Source organism: Triplophysa dalaica, chromosome 6 (assembly GCF_015846415.1).
Source record: "Triplophysa dalaica isolate WHDGS20190420 chromosome 6, ASM1584641v1, whole genome shotgun sequence".
Taxonomy (NCBI): Eukaryota; Metazoa; Chordata; class Actinopteri; order Cypriniformes; family Nemacheilidae; genus Triplophysa; species Triplophysa dalaica.
The window spans coordinates 8,420,485-8,442,492 of NC_079547.1; the positions used below are offsets into that span (position 1 = coordinate 8,420,485).

The 22,008-nt window shown below is 40.3% G+C and overlaps 1 protein-coding gene across 1 annotated transcript in view; it reads left to right on the forward strand.

Annotated features, from left to right (window-relative positions):
* Nucleotides 1–10,740, forward strand: part of inpp5d (inositol polyphosphate-5-phosphatase D) — a 52,633-nt gene extending 41,893 nt beyond the window's left edge. The window contains exons 20-27 of the mRNA XM_056751132.1: nucleotides 4,071–4,181; nucleotides 4,371–4,450; nucleotides 4,554–4,641; nucleotides 8,498–8,644; nucleotides 8,745–8,805; nucleotides 8,904–9,113; nucleotides 9,183–9,616; nucleotides 10,130–10,740. Coding sequence (XP_056607110.1) covers nucleotides 4,071–4,181; nucleotides 4,371–4,450; nucleotides 4,554–4,641; nucleotides 8,498–8,644; nucleotides 8,745–8,805; nucleotides 8,904–9,113; nucleotides 9,183–9,616; nucleotides 10,130–10,179 — 1,181 coding nt within the window. The 3' untranslated portion in view covers nucleotides 10,180–10,740. The remainder of the gene's footprint in view (nucleotides 1–4,070; nucleotides 4,182–4,370; nucleotides 4,451–4,553; nucleotides 4,642–8,497; nucleotides 8,645–8,744; nucleotides 8,806–8,903; nucleotides 9,114–9,182; nucleotides 9,617–10,129) is intronic.
* Nucleotides 10,741–22,008: the final 11,268 nt, after the last annotated feature.

A 22,008-nucleotide genomic window follows, 5' to 3' on the forward strand; every position in this document is an offset into this window, starting at 1 on the left:
ATTAGCTTAATAAGACATTAATATATCGTCAGAAGCCGGATAAATTTTATGTTGCCTCTATCTGTATTTTGAACTTTAAAATACATGAAACTGTAGACTTGTGTTTTCTGAAAGACCCTAGACACATTTCGTGTCTAAAACTGTGCGGAAAACGTGAGCTGCACTGCGTTCGCCTGGACTTTGTGCTCTCCTGGCGTCTGTGGTTGCTAAGCAACCATGGACCACGATAGCCGCTGAGACGAGTAGGTATAAACAAAGGATATATGGATATATGCACTGAAAAGTGCATTGCAATAACTCTCCCACTAGATTTAGTTATGTTATGATGCGGTGAGCTTGCGGCTCTCTGAAAAAAGTTGAGATTTCTTCATCTCGATGCTGCGCCGACGCGCCTGAAAAAAAGAGGAAAAAGACACGAAATGTGAATCGGGCCTTATATAGCGCTTTTGAGGACACTCAAAGCACTTTACTTGGACAGGAGAATCTCCTCAACCACCACCAATGTGCAGCATCCACCTGGATGATGCAACGGCAGCCACATTGCGCCCACCACATACCAGCTTATTGGTAGAGAGGAGACAGAGCTACGAAGCCAATTAGTACATATGGCTAACGAGATTAGTAACGTCTCATCCAAAGGACGCTGCCTATTGACAGTATAGTGTCCCCGTCACTATACTGGGGCATTATGACCCTCACAGACTACAGGGTGAGCAACCCCTGCTGGCGTCACTAACACCTCTTCCAGCAGCAACCTAGTTTTCCCAGCAGCTCTCACATCCAGGTACTGACCAGGCTCAGCCCTGAGTAGTATATTGGATACTGAGTAGTATAGGGGATATCAAGCTTTAAAGTTTTTGCATTTCATATAGCAAAAATGATATGAGGAACAAATCTCTTTAAATGTATTCTAAATGTACAATATCAACATTTTCTGAAATTCTGTAAATGGGTATTTTTGGAAAAGGTCAAACCCAGATAGAAGCTTCTGATTCTGAGAAAATCACATTCAGTTAGAATTATAAGGTTCTATCTGCAAAACATTCATTAAAGCAATACGTTTTCAAGAACACAAACGATTTACTAATAATTTTTGTAAAAACTTGAAATGTTGTGTTGTAATAATGCTTTTTATGAAACTTATTTCATATTTTAGGATGCTTTTTTCTTGTTCAAGTTAAGCTTGTCAAATGTTAAACAAACAACACATGAAACGTAAAAGCACTAAAGAAATGGAAGAAATAGACAAAGCAAAAAGTGGCTGTATTAGAAACAGCTATTCACATCTGCATAAACCATTGAGGACAATCCCCTAAGTTAAAAGGGGTTACAGCTTAAATGCAGCTATTAAGAATATAGTTGAGATACTTGCACTGACTTCCTGAGTGTGCTGGGACAAGTTCTTGTGCACGTTGAAAAGGCTTTTCAGAATCCTGATGGTCTCAAAGCAAGCGAGTGAGTCCGTCGAAGCTAGAACGAACTTAGCAAAAGCAAACTGCCGGAAGAATTTGTCTCCAAGGCGAGAGACAGGTCTCGATGACGTGTCCAAGCAGGAGCGCGAGAGCACGAGATGAGTGTCGTTTGCTCCGTTCACAGATGTTTTAAGCCTGGGGGCTCATGCCCCTCCAAGGTGGGCGATCCAATGCGATGAGATGATTTTGGGCGCGAAATCAATGTTTCTTTGTACTGCTCATCAGCTAATTTGCATGTATGGTCACCTAGAAGTTTGGGGCTGTAATACTCTTAGAATAAGATAAAATGAGTATGGTATAAAATACATTACTCTGCTGCACACAATCTTTTAAGGAATGAAGAGGGGAACATTTAGACATGAAACATGCAAGGATTATAAGTGCATTGACCTGTAGTTTGTACAAGAATGTAAATATAAACAGAATACAACTAAGCACACATGCCTTTGACGTTATAGGTAAGGGGCCGGATAACATGGGGACAAGCATACAATGTGGAGATATAGGAGTATACCCATTAAGACCATTATTTTGTGGTTAAGGAGAAAGAAAGACAAATTAAAGAGGCATGAAACTAGTTGCCGCATTCCTTTTTGGGCCATATGGTCTTCGACTCCGTCCTCCCCGTTGGGACTCCTTTAATGTCCAGGGGAGTGTATTGGAATCTATCCTGGTCAAATGAGGGATGGTCACCTTTGGTCCGACCAGATCCTACAATTTACAAGTAAACCATGTATAAATCTGACAACATATGCTACTTTTGTTTTTGGTAAATAAAATGAATGCTTGTGAGAAAAAACAAGCTGACCGGAAAAAGTTTCGCCCTACTTCCGGTCTCTGTCACCATTTTGTGAAATATGTTTTATGTTTAATGTTTTATCCACAGAAGGTTATTATTGAGAGGGCTTAAATATTGTAAAATGTAAGGCATTAATCGCATTTTGAGGGTGTATGTAAACACAGGAATTAGGAAATTAGCGCTGTTGTCTATAAATATAAAAATAAACTCCTCAACAAAACCTAAAACAAAACAAAAATACTCTAGTTTGAGCTGATCTCCTTAACAAGAGTATCAATAAAACTGTCTCCTTATATTATTTCCCCTGTCACTGAGGAGCATTGCCACATGACAAAAAGGTCCTCTTGTGCATTCAAAGTCCTGATTAGCTTGCAAATAAAACCTTGTAGAACCAAATTATGATTCGATTTTGTTGATAGAACCTTTTTTTCTTTAAAAAAGGTTCCAAAATTTACACATTTAAAAAACAAACATGGCATAATGTAAATAAATTGTCACAGAATAAGAGGTATGCTTTAGATTACGGCCTACAATGTACCGCATAACTAAACAGAATTTACAGAGTAACTAATTGTAACAATAATGTACCTTTACAGAACATATCTGTAGGTAACAGTAAACAATATGCAAAGTTTAAAATATTTCTAAGTATTTTAAAACGAAGGGGTAATTATTTTAATATAACATAGTATGCATGACCTGCAGTATGCTGTACAACAATTTTAGCATGATTATAAACTACATTTTTGTAATCACAATGTACCCATAAATCAGCTACCGTGGATATTAATTAAGTACAGGGTTCTTATTTTATTATCATAGCAAATATTAAATAATTGGAAATGATGTGCAAGCAAAACAGCTCAAATGAAACATGCAGACTGTCAACTGGAAATTTGACAGAGGTGTGACTTAAGGATAACTTTTTATTTGATTGACTTAAAGATTGTTGGTCACAAATTAATTTTTATTATGACTTTGGTTTAATGTGAGTTTGTTTTAATGTGTAAAATGTGCAATATCAATGTTGATATTTCGAGACTATAACCAAGTATTTCAAGAGCAACAGAGTTTGATTTGGATGTTTATATGGCATGCAGTTTCCTTATAAATATTGTTTCAAATTTCTTTATTACTCTAACTTTACATATTGTTCCCCTTTACCCACAGATATGTACTGAAGAGGTACATTATTGTTACAAGTAGTTACGCTGTAAATACTGTTTAATTGTGCAGTACATTGCAGGCCGTAATCTGAAGCGTTGCCGAATAAGATTATGTGAATAACTAAATTTTGACCAAAATTCCAGATAGAACTATATAATTCTAAGATGATTAAATGTTTTTCATTTTGCATGCAGTATTTTGTGCTCTTATTTCTTCATTTCTGTAATAAGGGGCCTAGTACACGTGATTGAACAGTGATGGAATTGAATAAATGGATTTAACTGGAAAACTGAGCTCATGATATATGGAAAGACAGATATATAGATTACAGTTTGTGTTTTAAACGCATATGATGGTTTTATACATTGGAGTTTTATCCATTTATATGTTTTACCATTATTGAAAGTATGTGTATTGTTATAATGAACAGTAGCTATTTTCTACCTAAATCTCCAAATTTGACTACTAAACAGAATTTTTACAGTGGTCTACCAGAAGTTAAATTTGAGCCGCATAACAATTGTTTATGTTATTGCAACTGAAACAATATATGAGCAGGCCAATTGGGATGCAGAAAATGTGAGAATAAGAAAAATAAAACAGACTTTTTCAGTTTTTTTAATTCTTTTCAGATCTATCAAAGGAGGCTCTGGGTGCAATCAAATTCATGAATTGTGTGGCTGTTATTCATACTAAATCAAAGACCAAGTTCTTCATGGAATACCATTCAAGCTGCCTGGAGAGTAAGGATCCATTATACTTTTAAATATTTTATCATATATTATCAGATATTATACTTACAACCCCCATTAGCAACACATTATTTATTTTAAATTTCATTATTCTTTGTAAGATTACAGTGAAGAATGTTTAGTACCATAAAAACACAGCCAGGATTCATATTTCTTGAAAATCCTTTCTATTCATTCTAGAGTTTGTGAAGAGTGCTGAAGGAGAAAATCAAGAGAGCATAGAAGGCTCAATAAAAGTACGATTTGGAGCACAAGTTGAGGTAAAATGCTATTTCCTACCAGAAAACAGAAGACAATGACATGATACATACAAAGCTATGTGAAAACATTCACATTAACACACTTTGTGAAATCACCTTGCAGCTCACACCCATTATTGCTGACCCAGAATACCTCCTTGATCAGCACATCCTCATCTGCGTCAAATCTACAGATTGTGATGAGTCATATGGTGAGTTTGTTTGAAATAAACCCACTCGCCCTTAGAACACATTATTGCTCACTGACCACATTTACATACATACATTTTTGATTTAGGGCTTTATTAATTCTGAAAAATCCAATTAGACGCTCAGGTGTTACTGGGATAGTTCTGTATAAATAATGTGCACATAATCCGGAATATCTGAATAAGGCATTCCAAGCCATTCACATTTTTGTACTGGACATGAATGCTCTTGTATTACAGTGCATTCTAGTGATTTTAACAGCAATGTAGTAAATTCCTTAATTATCATCTGTCCCACAAATACTTCTTGCCAAACGAAGGTTTGCACATGTCCCCAAAATCTTTAGCTTCAATACATTTACTTTTTTTAATCTGTCTGCTCTGTACCTAATACCTGCCCAAGAAAGAAAATCACAGATTTGTTTAATATGTCAGTTATTTTTTTAAAGAAATTAATGCGATGAAAATCGGAGCAAATTTCACCAATTTGAAGATTTCTCTTCTTCAACTTCAACGCAAAGTCCTAAACCACTCCACGGCATCTAGATGCTGTTGCGCTCCCAAGACTCCACAGGATTCCTGAGTTTCCTTGCAGCAGGGCTCCCGATCCTTCATGCCGCCTTGCCCCTAAGCCTTCTAACTGCTACTCTCCTGAACATCCAAAACCCTCCACTCCAGGAGCATTACCGGGCTAAAGTGGCTGTCCAAGTTCCCCTTATCAAAGCGTACTTCTTACGCTGCGGTCGTGGTTAAGTTAACCAGCCTCCTGCCACTGCGGCCACCATCTCCAGCTCTCCCTGCTCAGCTGTCATGGCTAGGGCAGCTTTCATCTCCTCCAGCCCATGGCTTCCTGGGTTGCCAGCACATCCCTAGCTCCTGGCACAGACTGCACCTCCCTGGCTCCAAGCCCAGGCTGCACCACCCTGGCTCCTGCTACTGGCTGAACCTCCCTGACTCCCAGTGCGGGCTGCACTGCCGAGGCCTCCCAAACTCCTGGGCCCCCCATGGCCTCCCAAGCTACATGCACCTTCATGGCCTCTCTGATATCTAATGCCGGTAGCACTGTACTTTAGGCATCCCCCGTTCTGTTCCATCTGTCACTCTGTCCACCAGCCTGCAGGACATCCAACTTAACTAATCTTAGTTAAGATTATTGGAGCTTGTTTATTTAATTACTCGTTGAATGAGTGCTAAGGTGTTAGGAATTTTCTTCCATTGGGTACTGTGTTACTGAGGTCACTTTAAGTTGCCGTTATCCACTTGTTATGACTAGACATTATACTCTGCGCTGGCACGGCAAGCTTCAGCGATACCGTCAGACCTTGTGTTCAGGCCTCCTCGTGTAAAGACCGACGAGAGTAAAGACCTGCGACTCTACCTGCGCGACTCCACTGAGCAAAGACACCGGCAAGGCAGTTACGTATATTAAACATACCTTTGCATTCATTTAATTGTATAGTTACTTCATATGTTTCCAGATCATTCCTGTACTCCATCGCAGACAGGATTCTTACCCAAGGTTCTCACTCTCATGCGCGTCCCATTCACATCTCCACCTCTACACATCTATCTCTGTGGGTCTCTAGAACTATCAGTCAGCTGTGAACAAGACTGAGTTCATCCATGCTTTTGCCAGCCAGTCTAACATTCACATTCTGGGACTTACTGAGACATGGATTTGACCTGAAGACTCAGCCACACTTGCTGCTCACTCCAAATACTACTCCTACTCTCACTCTCCACCAAACTGGAAGAGGAGGCACAGGTTTGCTTATCAACAATACTTGGAAACCACACTATCTTCCCTATGCAACAACTATTCAGTTTAATACCACGCTGTTAATATCACTTGTCCCACTCAGCTCAGTGTTGCTGTGGTTTACCGCCCCCCAGGTCCTCTTCACAACTTCATTGAAGAGTGAGATATGGTTCTCTCATTATTTCTGGAGGATGGCGGCCCTCTTGTAGTCTTTGGGGACTTCAACACCGACTGGAAAAACCCTATGCGCCTGACTTCCACACCCTCACCGCCTCGTTTGAACTCACGCGCCTCGCCACAGGCAGTACTCACAGATCAGGAAACCAGCTTGTTCTCATCTACACCTGTAACTGCACCACAGATAACATTAAAGTCACAAATATCTGACCACTTCTTCATCACTTGCAACATGCTACTTCCTACATGCGCTATACCAACACGACCATCCGGATATTTATCCTCCTCTAGCAACCTCTCTGCTAAAGTGACATCCTCTTTTCCCTCAGACTTTGCATCTTTAGATTCTGACACAGCCACCGACACCTTATACTCAACACTTACATCCTGTATAGATAACCTTTGTCCTCTGTCCTCCTGACCAGCTCGCGCAACCCCCTCCAGCCCTTGGCTGTCTGACATCCTCTGTGAAAAACGGAGTACTCTCAGGGCTGCTGAAAGGAAATGCCGCAAGACCAAGAATCCTCCTGACCTAAAGGACTACCAGTCACTACTCTCCTCTTTCTCTGCTAGTGTTACCACAGCTAAAACGTCTTTCTATACCATCAAGGTGAGCAATGCACCTAACAATCGGCAGCTTCTCAAGACATTTAACTCTCTTCTTTGCCCCCCTCCTCCCCCGCTCACTTCATCTTTGACTGCAGAGGTCTTCACTGTATTTTTCACTGAGAAAACATCATCCATCAGCAAACAATTCTCAGCACCTCAGACCCTGGTACACACTACTCTCACTTCAAACATTGAACTCTCCTCTTTTGTCCCACACTGAAGTCACCAGAGTTCTCTCGCGACACGCCACCACCTAACCCCATGACCCAATCCCCTCCCATCTCCTTCAGGCCATATCCAGTAAACTCACACCTGCACTCACACACATCATCAACACCTCCCTGCTCACCAGCACTATTCCATCCACATTCAAACAGGCCCAGGTCACACCCCTACTTAATAAGCCCATATTGGACCACTCTACTATCGACAGTTACAGACCTGTCTCTCTCCTCCCATTATTGCAAAAACACTTGAAAGGGCAGTTTTCAACCAGGTGTCTTCCTAGCTATATCAGAACAAACTACTGGATGACAAGCAGTCTGGCTTCAAAACAATCCACTCCATTGAGACTGCACTGCTATCGGTCACAGAAGCACTGCTGGTAGCCAAGGCGAAATCTAAATCCTCGGTCCTAATTCTGCTAGACCTTTCTGCAGCATTTGACACTGTCAATCATCAGATACTGCTAGCATCCCAGTCATCTCTAGGAATCTCAGGCTCTCCTCTCCGCTGGTTCAAATACTACCTCTACGGCAGGTCCTTCAGGGTGTCATGTAGGGTTTGCTGTCCACTGCTCACCATATGATCACTTGGGTCCCTCATTGAATTTTATTGTACAGTGAAACTTGTTTTCTTCGCTCTGCACATGACAATAAATGCTTTGAATAAAAAGCTTTCCATTGATGTGTTGTTTGTTAGTATAGGACACTATTTGGCCGAGATACAACTGATTGAAAATCTGGAATCTGAGCGTACAAAAAAAAGTTATGCATCAGAGGCGCTGTAGCAGGCCATTGCTAAAATGTTTTTTTATTGCTACCTTTTGGCTTACTGCTGTAATAACATTGTGGAGAGTAGATCAATCGGAAATTCTTAGCTTTACATAGATACTAAACTTGAGTGGGTAGTTCCCAAAGAGAGGGTAGCAGCGAACAAAGTTTCTAGGCGCATTTCCAGCCATTTTTGTTTTCGATTTTGTTTACGGTAGGACATTTAAAAAATCTTAATGGGACGTGAGCTTTGCTTAATATCCTCTTACCTTAATTTTGACCACGTTCTAATTCAGGTGTAAACTAATTCTTGACTCTGTAGGTGTGGGTTGTGTAGCCCTGCGTTCTGCTGAAAGTTCTTACACTGAGTTCTGTATCAAACTCACACATCATGGGGAGCGCACAGGTGAGCTAACAGGTGGCATCCAACTCCACACATCTAAAGGCAAACAGACAGAGAAGCTATATGGTGAGTGCATTTATTATTTAATTACTGATTATTTCCATTCTCTGAAACTGGAATAGGCATTGAATTAATGTTTTACTGCTCATTTTTGTCTTTTCTTCAGATTTTATTAAAGTTGGTGATGACCCAGGAGCCAGTAAAGGCAAAACAGGAGACAATACCAAGTAAATCCTTCCCATCTTCACCTTTATGTTAATATTTGCATTATACCTTTCAAATGATTGTATTTGTAAAAGATATATGTTTTGACATTCCTTGACAGAGCATCTACTTCAGTCCTCGCCACTGATATTAGTAATCCCAGTTATATGGGTGTAGGCTTCAAGAGCAACAACCAGGCAGAAAGGGCCTCAAGAACAGCGGCATACTCTGGGCACTCAGCCAAAGACACAACACTTGGTAATCTTTCCCCTAAAAAGACTGGTTATGACCATTCTACACCTAGCCCTACTGGAAAGACAGCGGCACCTGTGTAAGTATATACACACACACTCAGATAGACAGATATAGATTGGTCAGCTAAATCAACTTTTTTTCATAGGCCTGATGATGGGCAACCTCCCGAGATGTTTGACAATCCCCTTTATGGCTCAATGAGTGGATCGCGAGGAAATAAAGACCAGGTCTCTTCCTCAGATGCTCACTTTGCCTTTCCCAAAACAGACCTTGATGCTGATCGCCAACCTCCAGTCCCAGTTCCTAGGATCCGTTCCTTCACCTGTTCAGAAACCAAACAGTCATCAACCACAAACGCCATCACCAGCAGTGGTCTACAGCCCCAGAACATTAATAAAAAGCTTGTGGTGCCCTCCCGCTCTGAAGGGGGCATAGCTGTATCTGGCAGGCCACCAGTGCCTGTGAAGTCTCGAACAGGTCAGCCACAAGAGCCGCCACTAAAGCCCAGAGACTACAGAGACAGCTCAGAGCTCCCATCCAAGATAAGACTACCAGCAAGACCAGGCCAAACAAAAGATGGTATGATAGCTATATGCTCATCATTCTTTTTATCTGGAAGAATGTAGTTTTTCATATATTACTTTATATTTTATATTGAACAATTCAGATTTAACGGAACACAGGAAAAATTGCATCTCCTGCTATTTACTCACCCTCATGCCATCCCAATCTAAATTACTGTCTCTAACCATTATGTTTACAGACATTACAGACATTTTCATTGACACTAAAACCCAAAGCAATGCAGTGCAAACATTTAAATACAGATGAAACAAATAATTAGAGGAACATTTCTGCATATTAAAATAGTATATTGTGCACTATTTTTTTACAGTGTGGAAAAGAGTTACAGAAAGGTTCTTATTTTATTTTCCACTGAAAAAATATAATCACACCGGAGAGGTTTAGAAGGACATAACGAAATAGTCAATGTATATTTTTGGATAACTATTCTTTCAACTAGTAAAGAAACAGTTTATAATTTTGATACTTAACATAATTAATATTTTCATTTACAATTTATGTCCCTAGTGCATCATGAGGCACCGCAACCTCCGAAGATGGGTCGTCCTTTAAAATGATCTCTTACTGATGTGCTGTGGCGGGGACCTTTCAGTGCTGATCTGATCTTCATGTCTGAAATTTGAGAAACTGCACTGAAAGAAAAACATGAATCTACTATTCTCAGAGTACAAAAAATATACATGTGTGAAATTTAACTTACTTTATATTTTCTACAAGAAACTATTTCACAAGAATTTATAATAATTCTACACCATATTTTAGATTTTGACACTGGCAGTTGGATGTAGAATGTTCACAGTTTGAATGTTGTTACTTCATATAGTCATAAATCCAGTGTTTACTTCTACCACCTTTGTCAAACTATATCATATTTCTTCAAATTTGTATTTTAACGGTAAAGAATGTGAGACGATACATTTTTGAAATGTGATAAGATGCATATTTCATTAGGCAACTATTGTTTTTTTAAGAGGTTACTCTTCTAAAAGGTTTGCATATTTTAGAATACTGTTTTTGTTTGTTGCTCAAGCTTTTTAAACGTAATAAAATTAAAGAAGTAAAAAAAATCATTCTTGCCACTAAGCTACAAATATGATATATCCAGAAAATATTACAATTATTATAAAATTTACCATCTGTGATTCAGGCATGGAGAAAAATATATGAAATTATTTTAGCATAACACAAACAAAAATGTAATAAATTATACAAATATCATATCAAATACTATTATATCAATATCAATTATAAAATCGAATCAATGAAAACCCACACAACACACGGTGTTTAGCCTCTATTTCTTATGATATGTTTCCATCAAAATGCTAGTCTTTCCCACTAGTAAATTCACAGTGCGATCATGGCGGGTGCATATGATGATGGGAAATGTAGTCCGTAACAGTTAATAGTCCGGTGAAAGGGGATCTGTGGAAGGAGAGGTTGCTGGAGAGGGTGTGTGTAGTCAGGTTCGTAAGAACGTGGAAGAAAGGAGGCGGGGTCAGCGTGGACTGGGAGACAGAATCACTTCATTTGAATTCTCTCCTAGAGACGTTGTACCAATGCACTCTCGTCTACAAACTATAACAAAAACTGTCCTCTTTACTTCTGATCAGGCTCCGTACAAATCTCACTCTGCTAAGCAGGATATGATAACTCAGTCCTCAGGTCTCCCAGTCCGTCTCCCTCTCGCTTTCTCCTCCGATAATGTGAGCCTTTAAGCTGTCTCCTCACCAATCACTGTAATGAGACGCAGGTGATCTTAATCTGCAATCGACCTACTTGCTTACCGTCTTTCCCGTGTCTCTCCTCCCCGGCACAGACGTAACTAAACCACGCCCCCCTTGCCACAGTGTGGCTGATTCCTGAGGAGAACTCGTTACACTAATGTAATATATTGTGATTAAATTGCGATATTTTGCAGCACTTCCGGCCGTAGCTGTATCCCTTCTAGCAACAACATGAATTCCACAACTAGTGATTTTCATTTGTAAAGTAAATTTGGTCTGTTGTAAAAGTTTGATTTATAATAGCTTGTAGTATTACTCCATGGTCCACGGATCTTAAGCAGATCAGTCAATCAGATTCTAAGATCGGAACAAACTTTTAGTTATTCTGAAATGTACAGTTATGCCTATCAAGTACTGAAAAACTCACAAACACTGCTTTGTGAATTAATATTTATATGAAATAACTTAGTTGTAAGGGGTAAGGGGTTTAACACAAGACTTTAATAATAAATACAAAACAAAAACCCACAAGGTGGTAACATAACAAAACAGGAGAAAGTAATAACAAAACAGGACCGGACTATGACCAACTACATTAAAACAAGACTAAAGGAAACATTTGACAAGAACTACAACTAACTAAACTAGTCTAGACATGCACAGGAACTCACCATACAATTGACACGCACAATGAACCAGCACAGGACAGAAAACACAGGGTCATAATAAAGGGAATCAAATCAAGAGGGGAACAGGTGCGGGGAAGGACATCCTTAACAATCAATAATGAGGAAACGAAAGGGCGGGGACAAAGACGAGACCAGAGGATGGAAGGCCATCAGTGCCAAATTGCCTCTCTACACATGAAACAAGAGGTTATGTCATGATTCTGCCACTAGATCAAAAAAAGATGGGGCAGAACCATGACACTTACTTGTACAAAAAGAAGATGCTTATGATGTAAAATTGACTGCATAAAATGTGATGAACATAATCCTTGTTTTTAGTAAACACATTAGACATGTTTAAATTTGCATATCTTTCGCATTGAAATGAAGATGGGTTCTAAAACAAAACCTATATATTATTTAATCATGTTGACAGTGTAACATGCAGTGATCGTGTCCCTCTATATCATTACGCTATAATGATATAATTAGTAGTGTGGCATTAATGATACACAAGGTAGGAAACTGACTGAGTGCTTCAGATGCCCTAACTTTACGCACTATTTAACAGACTACGCCCCCTTAAGCCTAAGGCCAAGAAACTGCAACCCTCCTTATTTAAGGCCAATCAGGTTCATTCAATTTAAGGCCAAGACGTGGATAAAAAATCCTTAACATTTTATCACATTAAATAAACAATGTAAAGTAACATATACAACTTGAAACTATAACAGGAAATTAGCATACATCCAACTTGAACAAACAAATACATCACATGAAAATAACCAAACAACCCAAAAAAAGGGTTCACAGGGTTGTGTTTATGTTCTTATGGCGGGAAGTAGACCTTGAGGTGGCTGCCGGCCTTTTACTTCAGTGTGAATGTTTGTATCTTTTGATTAAGTTTGTTTGAATGTTTGCAGGTTCCCACCTCCTTTCTTCCCTACGACTTTGAACTTGTAACCATTACGTTTCCAGTTGATTCCACAGCGCGATTTGGGAAGTGTCTGTTTTCACACCTCCCCTTACTGCAGGCGCCTACTCTCATCTTCTATTCAGTCTAGGAAAGGTGCATCTCAAACAAGCCCACTGTTTAGAATGGCGATTTTCTAGCAGTTGGAAACATTTGAGATAATGTAAGTACTCAGCTGATCAAAAAATATTACACTAGCATATTGGTTTTTGGATATCTTTATATATCTTATATTTTCTGTTGAATATTTACTTATTTATTTACTTAGAAAAAATGATGTCTTCAAGAAAAAGTTTGTTAGCATCTCGTTATCCTAACAGTAACTCTATAGCTTGAGCAATTCCCTCACAAAAAAATCCTGCAGGAAATCCTGAAATCCCACAGGATTTTCGTGATAATTTTCCTATTCCTGCAGGGACACCTGCAGGAATCCTACTAAAATCACACAGGACTCCTGTAGGAATCCTACCGAAAACCTACAAGAATCCAGTAAGAGTCATACAGTATAGCCAAGGTGTTGGGACTATCCCCAAAATAATATCCATGAAAAAGAAACACAGAAATGGTATTTATGTTATTGTTTATTTAACATGTTCACAAAAAGGCTCAGAAAAGATGTGATAAATTAAGGAGAAAACACTCCAGATACAACTTTTTAGAAACACTTTTTGTTGAAAATATAGTGAGAGGACCAAGAACACTACAGATAGTACTCCACAAAACTGTTCCATCTTTGTATTCTGTAAAAAGAGAGAAAATATATATAACAAAAATGTAAAAATATAATGTAAGCCAGCTAAATTGACTATCTTACACAGCTGTAATAAGATGGTGAATATGTCTGTTCTCACTTTTATTCACATGTTATAATGTGTGTATCTGAAGTGTTCCTCTTCTGTTGCCTATTAGCAAAATATGAGATAAATGATATCCATCCATCCATTTTCTACCGCTTATCCGAACTACCTCGGGTCACGGGGAGCCTGTGCCTATCTCAGGAGTCATCAGGCATCAAGGCAGGATACACCCTGGATGGAGTGCCAACCCATCGCAGGGCACACACACTCACTCATTCACTCGCGCACTCACACCCTACGGACAATTTTTCCAGAGATGCCAATCAACCTACCATGCATGTCTTTGGACCATGGGAGGAAACCGGAGTACCCGGAGGAAACCCCTGAGGCACGGGGAGAACATGCAAACTCCACACACACAAGTCGGAAGCGGGAATCGAACCCCCAGCCCTGGAGGTGTGAGGCGAACGTGCTAACCACTAAGCCACCGTGCCCCCCAAGAGATAAATGATATACTATAACTTATCTCTGAACTGAAAAAAGCTACATTCATTTATTTATTGCATTTACTGTAAGTTACAAATGTAAGTCAAAATTGATGAATAACCTGAGATGCAGAACAAATACTTTATTGAAACTAACATTCAGATTATAAATATCTACTTTAGCATTGAATTTACAGTGAAAATGCGTATCTTAATAACATTTTGTGTTCAACGTTCAGGTTCACGGAACCAAGCTCTTAGACACTTCCGTGGAGTTTCCGGGAATCGACTGTGAACAGTCGAACAAAAGAACAAAAGAAACTCAGACAGAGAATCTAAGAGATACTCAGGAATCAATAAAAAAAATTGATGAAGCTTTTTATACCTCAGTCCGTGAAGTACTTGTGATGGATTAGAGGATAAGGGGAATTAATGGGCAAACACTCTCAGCTCCTCTCTGAGGTGGTGAGCTCTATCCATCAACTCTCCGAACTCCACCCTGGTACTTCTCCAGCCTCCATACCTCTCCTGAGTGGAAACATGCCTGCTCCAGTGGCTGAGCCCCGACTATCACCTCCCAAGCCCTTATGGATATTCTAATTCCTGCCAAGCGTTCCATACTTTCGAGCTCCAACCCTCAAGTTTTCCCACAGACCGCTCCAGGATAGCTTACATTATCACTCTTCACTCAGACAAGGCGCTCTCCTGGGCCTCTGCAGTGTGGCAGTCTAAGGATGTCCTACACGGCTTTTGAGGAAGAGTTCAAGCGAGTGTTTGATCTTCCGGTCAGGGAGCTTCCAAGCGCCTGATCTCTCCTTCCGTCAGGGTTCCTACAGCGCAGCAGATTTTGCAATTGAGTTTTGGACCATAGCCGCAAGGAGCGGATGGAATGATGAGGCGCTGTGGGTCTTCTTTCAGGGAGCGTTGTCTGAGCCTCTTCAAGATGAGTTAAGCACCCGAGAACCAGCTAAGGATCTAGAGTCCCTAATAGCAATGGCCATCTGCTTGGACAATCGACCGAGAGAGCGAAAAGCAGATCGGCGCAAGGATTCTCTGTCCCAAGGTTTCCTGAGTAGGGCTGTTTCTCAAGTTTGTGTTCCTCCTTCCAATGATTCCCCAGAAGACATTCAGTTCGGCTGCTCTAGGCTTCCTCCAATCGAGAGAGATTGCCGCATGAGGGAGCGTCGTTGCCTCTACTGCGGTGCTTCTGGCCACTTCCGCTCCACTTGTCCCGAGCTATCAGCAACCAATTGGTCCCCACCCAACTACAGGAGGGTTGTGCTAGGAAAAATTAGAGCTCATCCTACTAACACTGTCCTAGCTGTTCCTGCCACACTTTCCTCGGAGGGGCACCAGCATTCGGTCCCGGCTACGATCGATTCCGGAGCCGCAGGTAACTTCCTGGATCTATCCTGGGCTAAGACAACCAAGGTCCCCATCCAAATCCTTACAGTTAAATCCAGTTACAGCTTTGGACAGCAGACCTCTGGAACTGGGTAAAATAACAGAGGCCACTCAGTCCCTAAGACTTACTGTTATTTTTGTTTGTTTCTCCCTCGTTCCCTTGGAATTTACCCTACTTTTTATGAATCATTACTAAAACTTGTCGTGTGTTCTCCCTTTGCCCCCCGACGCAGACCTCCTCCACCTCCCAGGATCATCAACGGCCAACCAGCCTAGACAGTTCGCCGGATAATGGATTCCCGGAGGGTCCAGAACTACAGTATCTGGTGGACTGGGAAGGCTACGGCCGGAGGAACGCTCCTGGGTTCCAGCCAAAGCAATCCTGGATTCGCTCCCGAAGGCCAGGAAGTTCTAGAAGGAACTGTAAGAGCTGTTCCTTGAGAAGGGGGTTCTGTCAGCATTCTACATCCTGTACTTGCTCTCTAGGCCTCTAGAGGCCCCCGGTGTTTCCCTCTGCCTTAGCTCTTCCTCGGGTGTCCTTATTAGTTATATCACTTACAAGGGCTCGAGGGAAAGGACGCTGGCGATGTCTGTTCGCCGCTTTTCCACTCGAGTTTCAATTGTTATGGTAGTTGTAAAGCTATCTGAATGACTGTAATCAGCAAAATCCTTTTGAATAATAACTGGTTCTTATGGATCTTACCGACTCTGATGACTTCACCTGGCTGTTAGCGGTTGGTAGCAAGTGTCTGCGGCTAGCTGTGTAGCTAACCAGCCACGGCTTCTCTTAGCTCTGCTTGCATCATCAGCTCTAACAGCTCCTCGTGGTGTTCACCGCGATTCACATCTTTTGGCCTCGACTTCTCCAGCTGCGTCACGGATGATTTCCTGGTGTCGAGTTCTCTTCTTGCTCTGCATATTGCCTCTGTGGCTTACGGCTAACAATAGATGTGGAGCCCGTTTGAGCGGCATAATGATCTACTCGGCCACTCGACTGATGGAATATAACAATTATAACACTCCATTATGTATATCAGTTATTAAAGAACTTGGACTCCTACGTCGGCCCCGTTACATCCACAGAAGCTTTCGGCGAAAGTTTGTTCACTCCCAGTCTGGTGACACCATCCCTTCCATCTGGGCAGCTGTGCGCCCTGTCGCATCTCTTCCACGTCATCAGAACACTGATAGTCGGTGGACTAATAGTACTGGAGATATTGCTACAGCGTCACACATGGAAATAGACAGAAAACGTGGAGTGGATTTTAGCCTACTTCGACCGGTACAAAGACTCACGGCTTTGTCCAATATTAAAATTGAATTGTTTAATACACAATCCCTTACAAACCAATCATGTTTAATACATGATCATATTCAGGACAAAGGTTTGGACATAATGTGCCTCACAGAAACCTGGCATCAACCAGATGTTTTTTCTGTTTTAAATGAGACCTGCCCTTCTGGCTATTGTTATCTTCAAAAAGCTCGTAGCACTGGCCGTGGTGGTGGCTTGGCTGTTATTTACCGCAGTCAGTTGGATTTGTCCCTTCTGGCCCTCCCTGAACTGTATACTTTTGAATGTCTGGCATTTAATTTAAATCGTAAGCCTTCTCTCCCATTGACAGTACTACTAATTTACCGGCCACCCAAGTCAAATTCGTGTTTCATTTCAGAGCTGTACAATCTGCTTTTAAATTTATGTGCAACCTCTTCCAATATAGTAATACTTGGAGATTTTAACATTCATGTTAATAATCCCTCTTGCCATTTTGCTACTGAATTTTTGCAGTTACTGGACTGCTTAAACCTCAGACAATATGTTGATGTTCCCACACACATCAAGGGGAACACTCTTGATTTGGTCATCACTGAGTCTGCTCCCCTAAGTGAACTATTTGTGTATGATCTGGGTGTTTCTGACCATAAGTTCATCTCAATGGAGCTGCCTTTATTGTCTTCCTATATCAAACACAAAAGTGAATTAAGTTTCAGAAACCTGAAGAACATAAACACAGAAGACCTGTCTGTAAGCCTTCAACATCTTAATTCTGCAGATTTCTAAACGGCCACTGAATCTGTGGAATTTTACAATAAGACATTGAGCAGTATTTTGGATTTCCATGCACCCATCAAAGTCAGAACAGTCATGTTTTCCGTTCAGCTCCTTGGTTCACAAGTGACCTGCGGAAAATGAAGGCTGCTGGTCGTGCCCTTGAGCGGCAGTACAAAGCCTCTGGACTTACTGTTTACAAACTGGCTTATCGGGACCACCAAAAAGCTTATTCAAAGTCCATCAAAGAAGCACGGTCACAGTACTATTCAAATATTATTCAAAATAGTTCTGGCAATTCTAAAAAGTTGTTCTCTACCATAAATCATCTGCTTAAACTTCAAGTTGCTCCGCTCACAGGAGCCAAGGAAGAACAATGTAATAATTTTATGACATTTTTTAAAACAAAATTGCCAAAATTCGCTCCTCCTTCTCTGTCCCCTCCTCCTCGTCGGTTCCAACTGCTGATCTGCAGTCTGGTGTTTCGAGACTACTCTGCTGTTTTCCAGAAATCACTCTACTTGAGGTTGAGGATACCATTAGGGGGATGGGATCCTCCTCTTGTGCCATCGACCCCTTTCCTACATCTTTGGTGAAATCAAATATTTCTGCCATCAGTTCCCTTATCACCATGATAATAAACCAATCTCTTCAATCTGGTCATGTACCTTCTGCTTTAAAAACAGCAATAATCAGACCAATACTCAAGAAACCTACTTTTGATCCTCAAACTCTGGCTAATTATAGGCCCATATCCAACCTGCCATTTCTATCCAAGGTTCTGGAGAAAGTTGTTGCCAGACACCTTCAGGACCATCTCAAATGCAACAACATTTTTGAAAAGTTTCAGTCTGGTTTCCGTTCTGCTCATAGCACGGAAACAGCCTTAGTGAGAGTTACAAACGACCTGCTGATGACAGCTGATGCTGGTTCACCATCCCTCCTTGTCCTTCTGGACCTCTCTGCAGCGTTTGACACCGTTGACCACGGTATACTTCTCAACCGGCTACACCATTCTATTGGACTTAATAACACCGTTCTGTGCTGGTTTGAGTCATACCTCACAGACAGATCTGAATCTGTGGCGATGGGAAGCTCAAGGTCCCGTTCACATGCTGTAGATTGTGGGGTACCACAAGGGTCAGTTCTTGGACCTATTTTATTTATTCTTTACATGCTCCCCCTTGGTAAAGTCATCAGCCGCTTGGGAATCTCTTTCCATTGTTACGCTGATGATACACAATTATATATGAAAACTGATATTAATCCGTCATCATCTTCAACAACTTTAACCACACTCACTGCCTGTCTGGAAGAGATAAGGGAGTGGATGAATCAAAACTTTCTCCAGTTGAACAGTTCAAAAACAGAAGCTATTCTCATTGGTTCCCCTCATCAGACTAGAACATCGACCATAAACTGTACTACATTTTCAGGGCAGCACATTCCCCTATCAACAGTAGTTACAAATCTCGGCGTCAGGTTTGACCCTCTCCTAAACTTTGAGGCCCATATCAAACATCTTTGCAAAACATCTTTTCATCACCTCAGGAATATAGCCAGACAACGCCCCTCACTCGCCATACATGATGCAGAAAAACTCGTCCACGCCTTTGTCTCCTCCAGACTGGACTACTGTAATGCTCTGCTCATTGGGATTCCCGACAAGAGCATCCAGAAGCTCCAGTATATACAGAACAGTGCTGCCAGGATTCTGATGAGGGTGCGTAAATACGAGCACATTACTCCAATTCTTCAATCTCTACATTGGCTTCCAATTTCTGCTCGGATCGAATATAAAGTCCTTCTCCTCACCAATCAGTGTATCCATGGAAATGCTCCCTCCTACCTTAAAGAACTTCTTACTCCACAGATCGCAGCACGTTCACTCCGTTCCACAAACACTCACAGGCTCCTTCCCCCAAGGACCAAGACTCGCACAATTGGGGACAGAGCCTTTTGTGCCGCCGCCCCTCGCCTGTGGAATGCCCTCCCTGAACATCTGAGGGCTCCACAAACGACTGATGGTCTTAAAAAGAGTTTAAAAACGTACCTTTTTAAAAATTCCTTCAATGTCCCTTCTTGAACATTTGAGGGCTTCACAAATGACTGATTTTATGTTTCTTTTAGTGCTTAAATTGTGGTAATCTTAGTTGTTTTTTTTTTTTAATTGACTTGTCTAATTAACTGTTTTATTTTATTACGACACTTTTGTAGCACTTTGAGATTTTCCCTAAAATGTAAAGTGCTTTATAAATAAAATTTATTGTTATTATTATTATTATTATATCCAGGTCACCTGTGCCGTGTTACCTCTAGGGTATTTAAGTTGTTTTTTTTACTTACTCATTCAGTGGGTCTTGATTGCTAGTCTGACTTGTTAACCCCAGTGCTTCCTACCTGCTTCAAGTAAGGTTACTAAGTCGTCGTCTTTGTTATTGTTTATACTCTCTGGTTTGGTTTTCTCCCCTCGTGGAGTTTTTTTTGTTGAAGTTTGTTTTTTCTTAATCTATTTCTGAGAAGATTTTTTTTTTAAATAAAACCACTTTGCCTGGAGAGCTGTCTGGAGTGTTTCATTGATGTCATTATAAACCGCCCATGTGGCTTAGTGGCTGATCTCCTAACTATTACACCAGAGACCCAAGTTCTAGACCAGCCGTTGACAGTACCCTCATATTCCAGATGATTGAATAGTTATATCCTAACAATCAATACATCAACATCAAAGCTTTTTATTCAGCTTTCAGATGACTTATAAAACTTAATGTCAAAAAATTGAGCCTTATGACTTGGTTTTGTGGGTCACATTGCTTGATATCTAAATAAAAAGAAAACTTGTTATTATCTTTTCCTAAAATAAGTTCCACTTTAACTGGATCTAGAATGGGCTTGACCTGTGATCCCTTGTTGGCATAACCAAGTTTTCCTGGTGGGCCATGTGTGGCCTGCATGCTCCTCTCAAAAACAGCCACTGACAAACTTTTGATAATGGCCAGCCAGGAAGTGCCCCTTTTCTTCAACAAAAATTCATATTCATATTGGTAAAAACAAAGTGAACAATGACATAATTCTCACTTTTGGATAACCTATCCCCGAATAAGGTAATTACATGGGAATATGAGTGAAGCACAGTTGAACGAGGTACAGTTTTAGGAGATGTAGCTGATGGGCACACTGATGCAACAGGTCTGGTTATATTGATGTTTTTCAACAACTCCTCAAATCTGTTAATAATATCTTAAAAGAAATCAACAAAAAATTATGACAATCATAAAATTATGTACTGCAATTATGTAACATTTCTATAAGAAAAATGTATGTAACTACCTTAGTTAAAAGTTCAGCACCTTCAGCTCCATTTTATCAGCTTTCAAATAACTTGACTTCTCTTCTTAAGTCATTCAGTTCAGTTCTTTGGCTCTCTCTTCTGTCTTCTTGAACAACAGCATGTCTTTATGTGGTTCTTCAACCTAAAAAAATATTTAAATTTGTTACAGTAACAAAAAATTCTGTAAATATAATTTATTAGTGGAAAGATTTTACTTTTCTTATTCCTTTCTTTTTATGGTTATTTTTCAGGAAGATTGGCCTTCTCTTTGTGTTTTTCGTCTGTCTCCATCTGCTGAAGACATTTCAACAGCTTGTCCTTATTTTCGAAACAAAAATAAATAAAATAAAATTTCCTTGCCAGACATTCATATTGCATCTATATAAACATAATTCTGAATTATTAACTGTTTACCACTTAGCTTCATAAAAATGCTGGAGAGCTTTAATCTTCATATTTCACATCAACCACATCACCCTCGTTACAGATTTTGAAGTATATCCTTCCTATTAACAATGTCTAGCGAAGCATCATTCTCTCTCCATTCAATTAAAGCCCACATCTTGTATATCTGTAAAGAAAGAATTACTGTATTTGATTGATATCACTGAACCCAGACAGACAGGCAGGCAGGAAGACAGACAGACAGACAGACAGGCAGGCAGGCAGGAAGACAGACAGACAGACAGACAGAAAGGTTGATAGATAGATAGATAGATAGATAGATAGATAGATGGATGGATGGATGGATGGATGGATGGATGGATGGATGGATGGATGGATGGATGGATGGATTTATTTTTCTATTGGATATTTATTGCATTTTCTTTTTTACAAACAGAAGTATCACATACACATACTTACACCAAAACAAATCACGAAACAAGAATGTAAATGAATAAAAGAAAAATAACAACACCCACAAAAAGAAATAAAGAGTAGTCGTAAGACAGC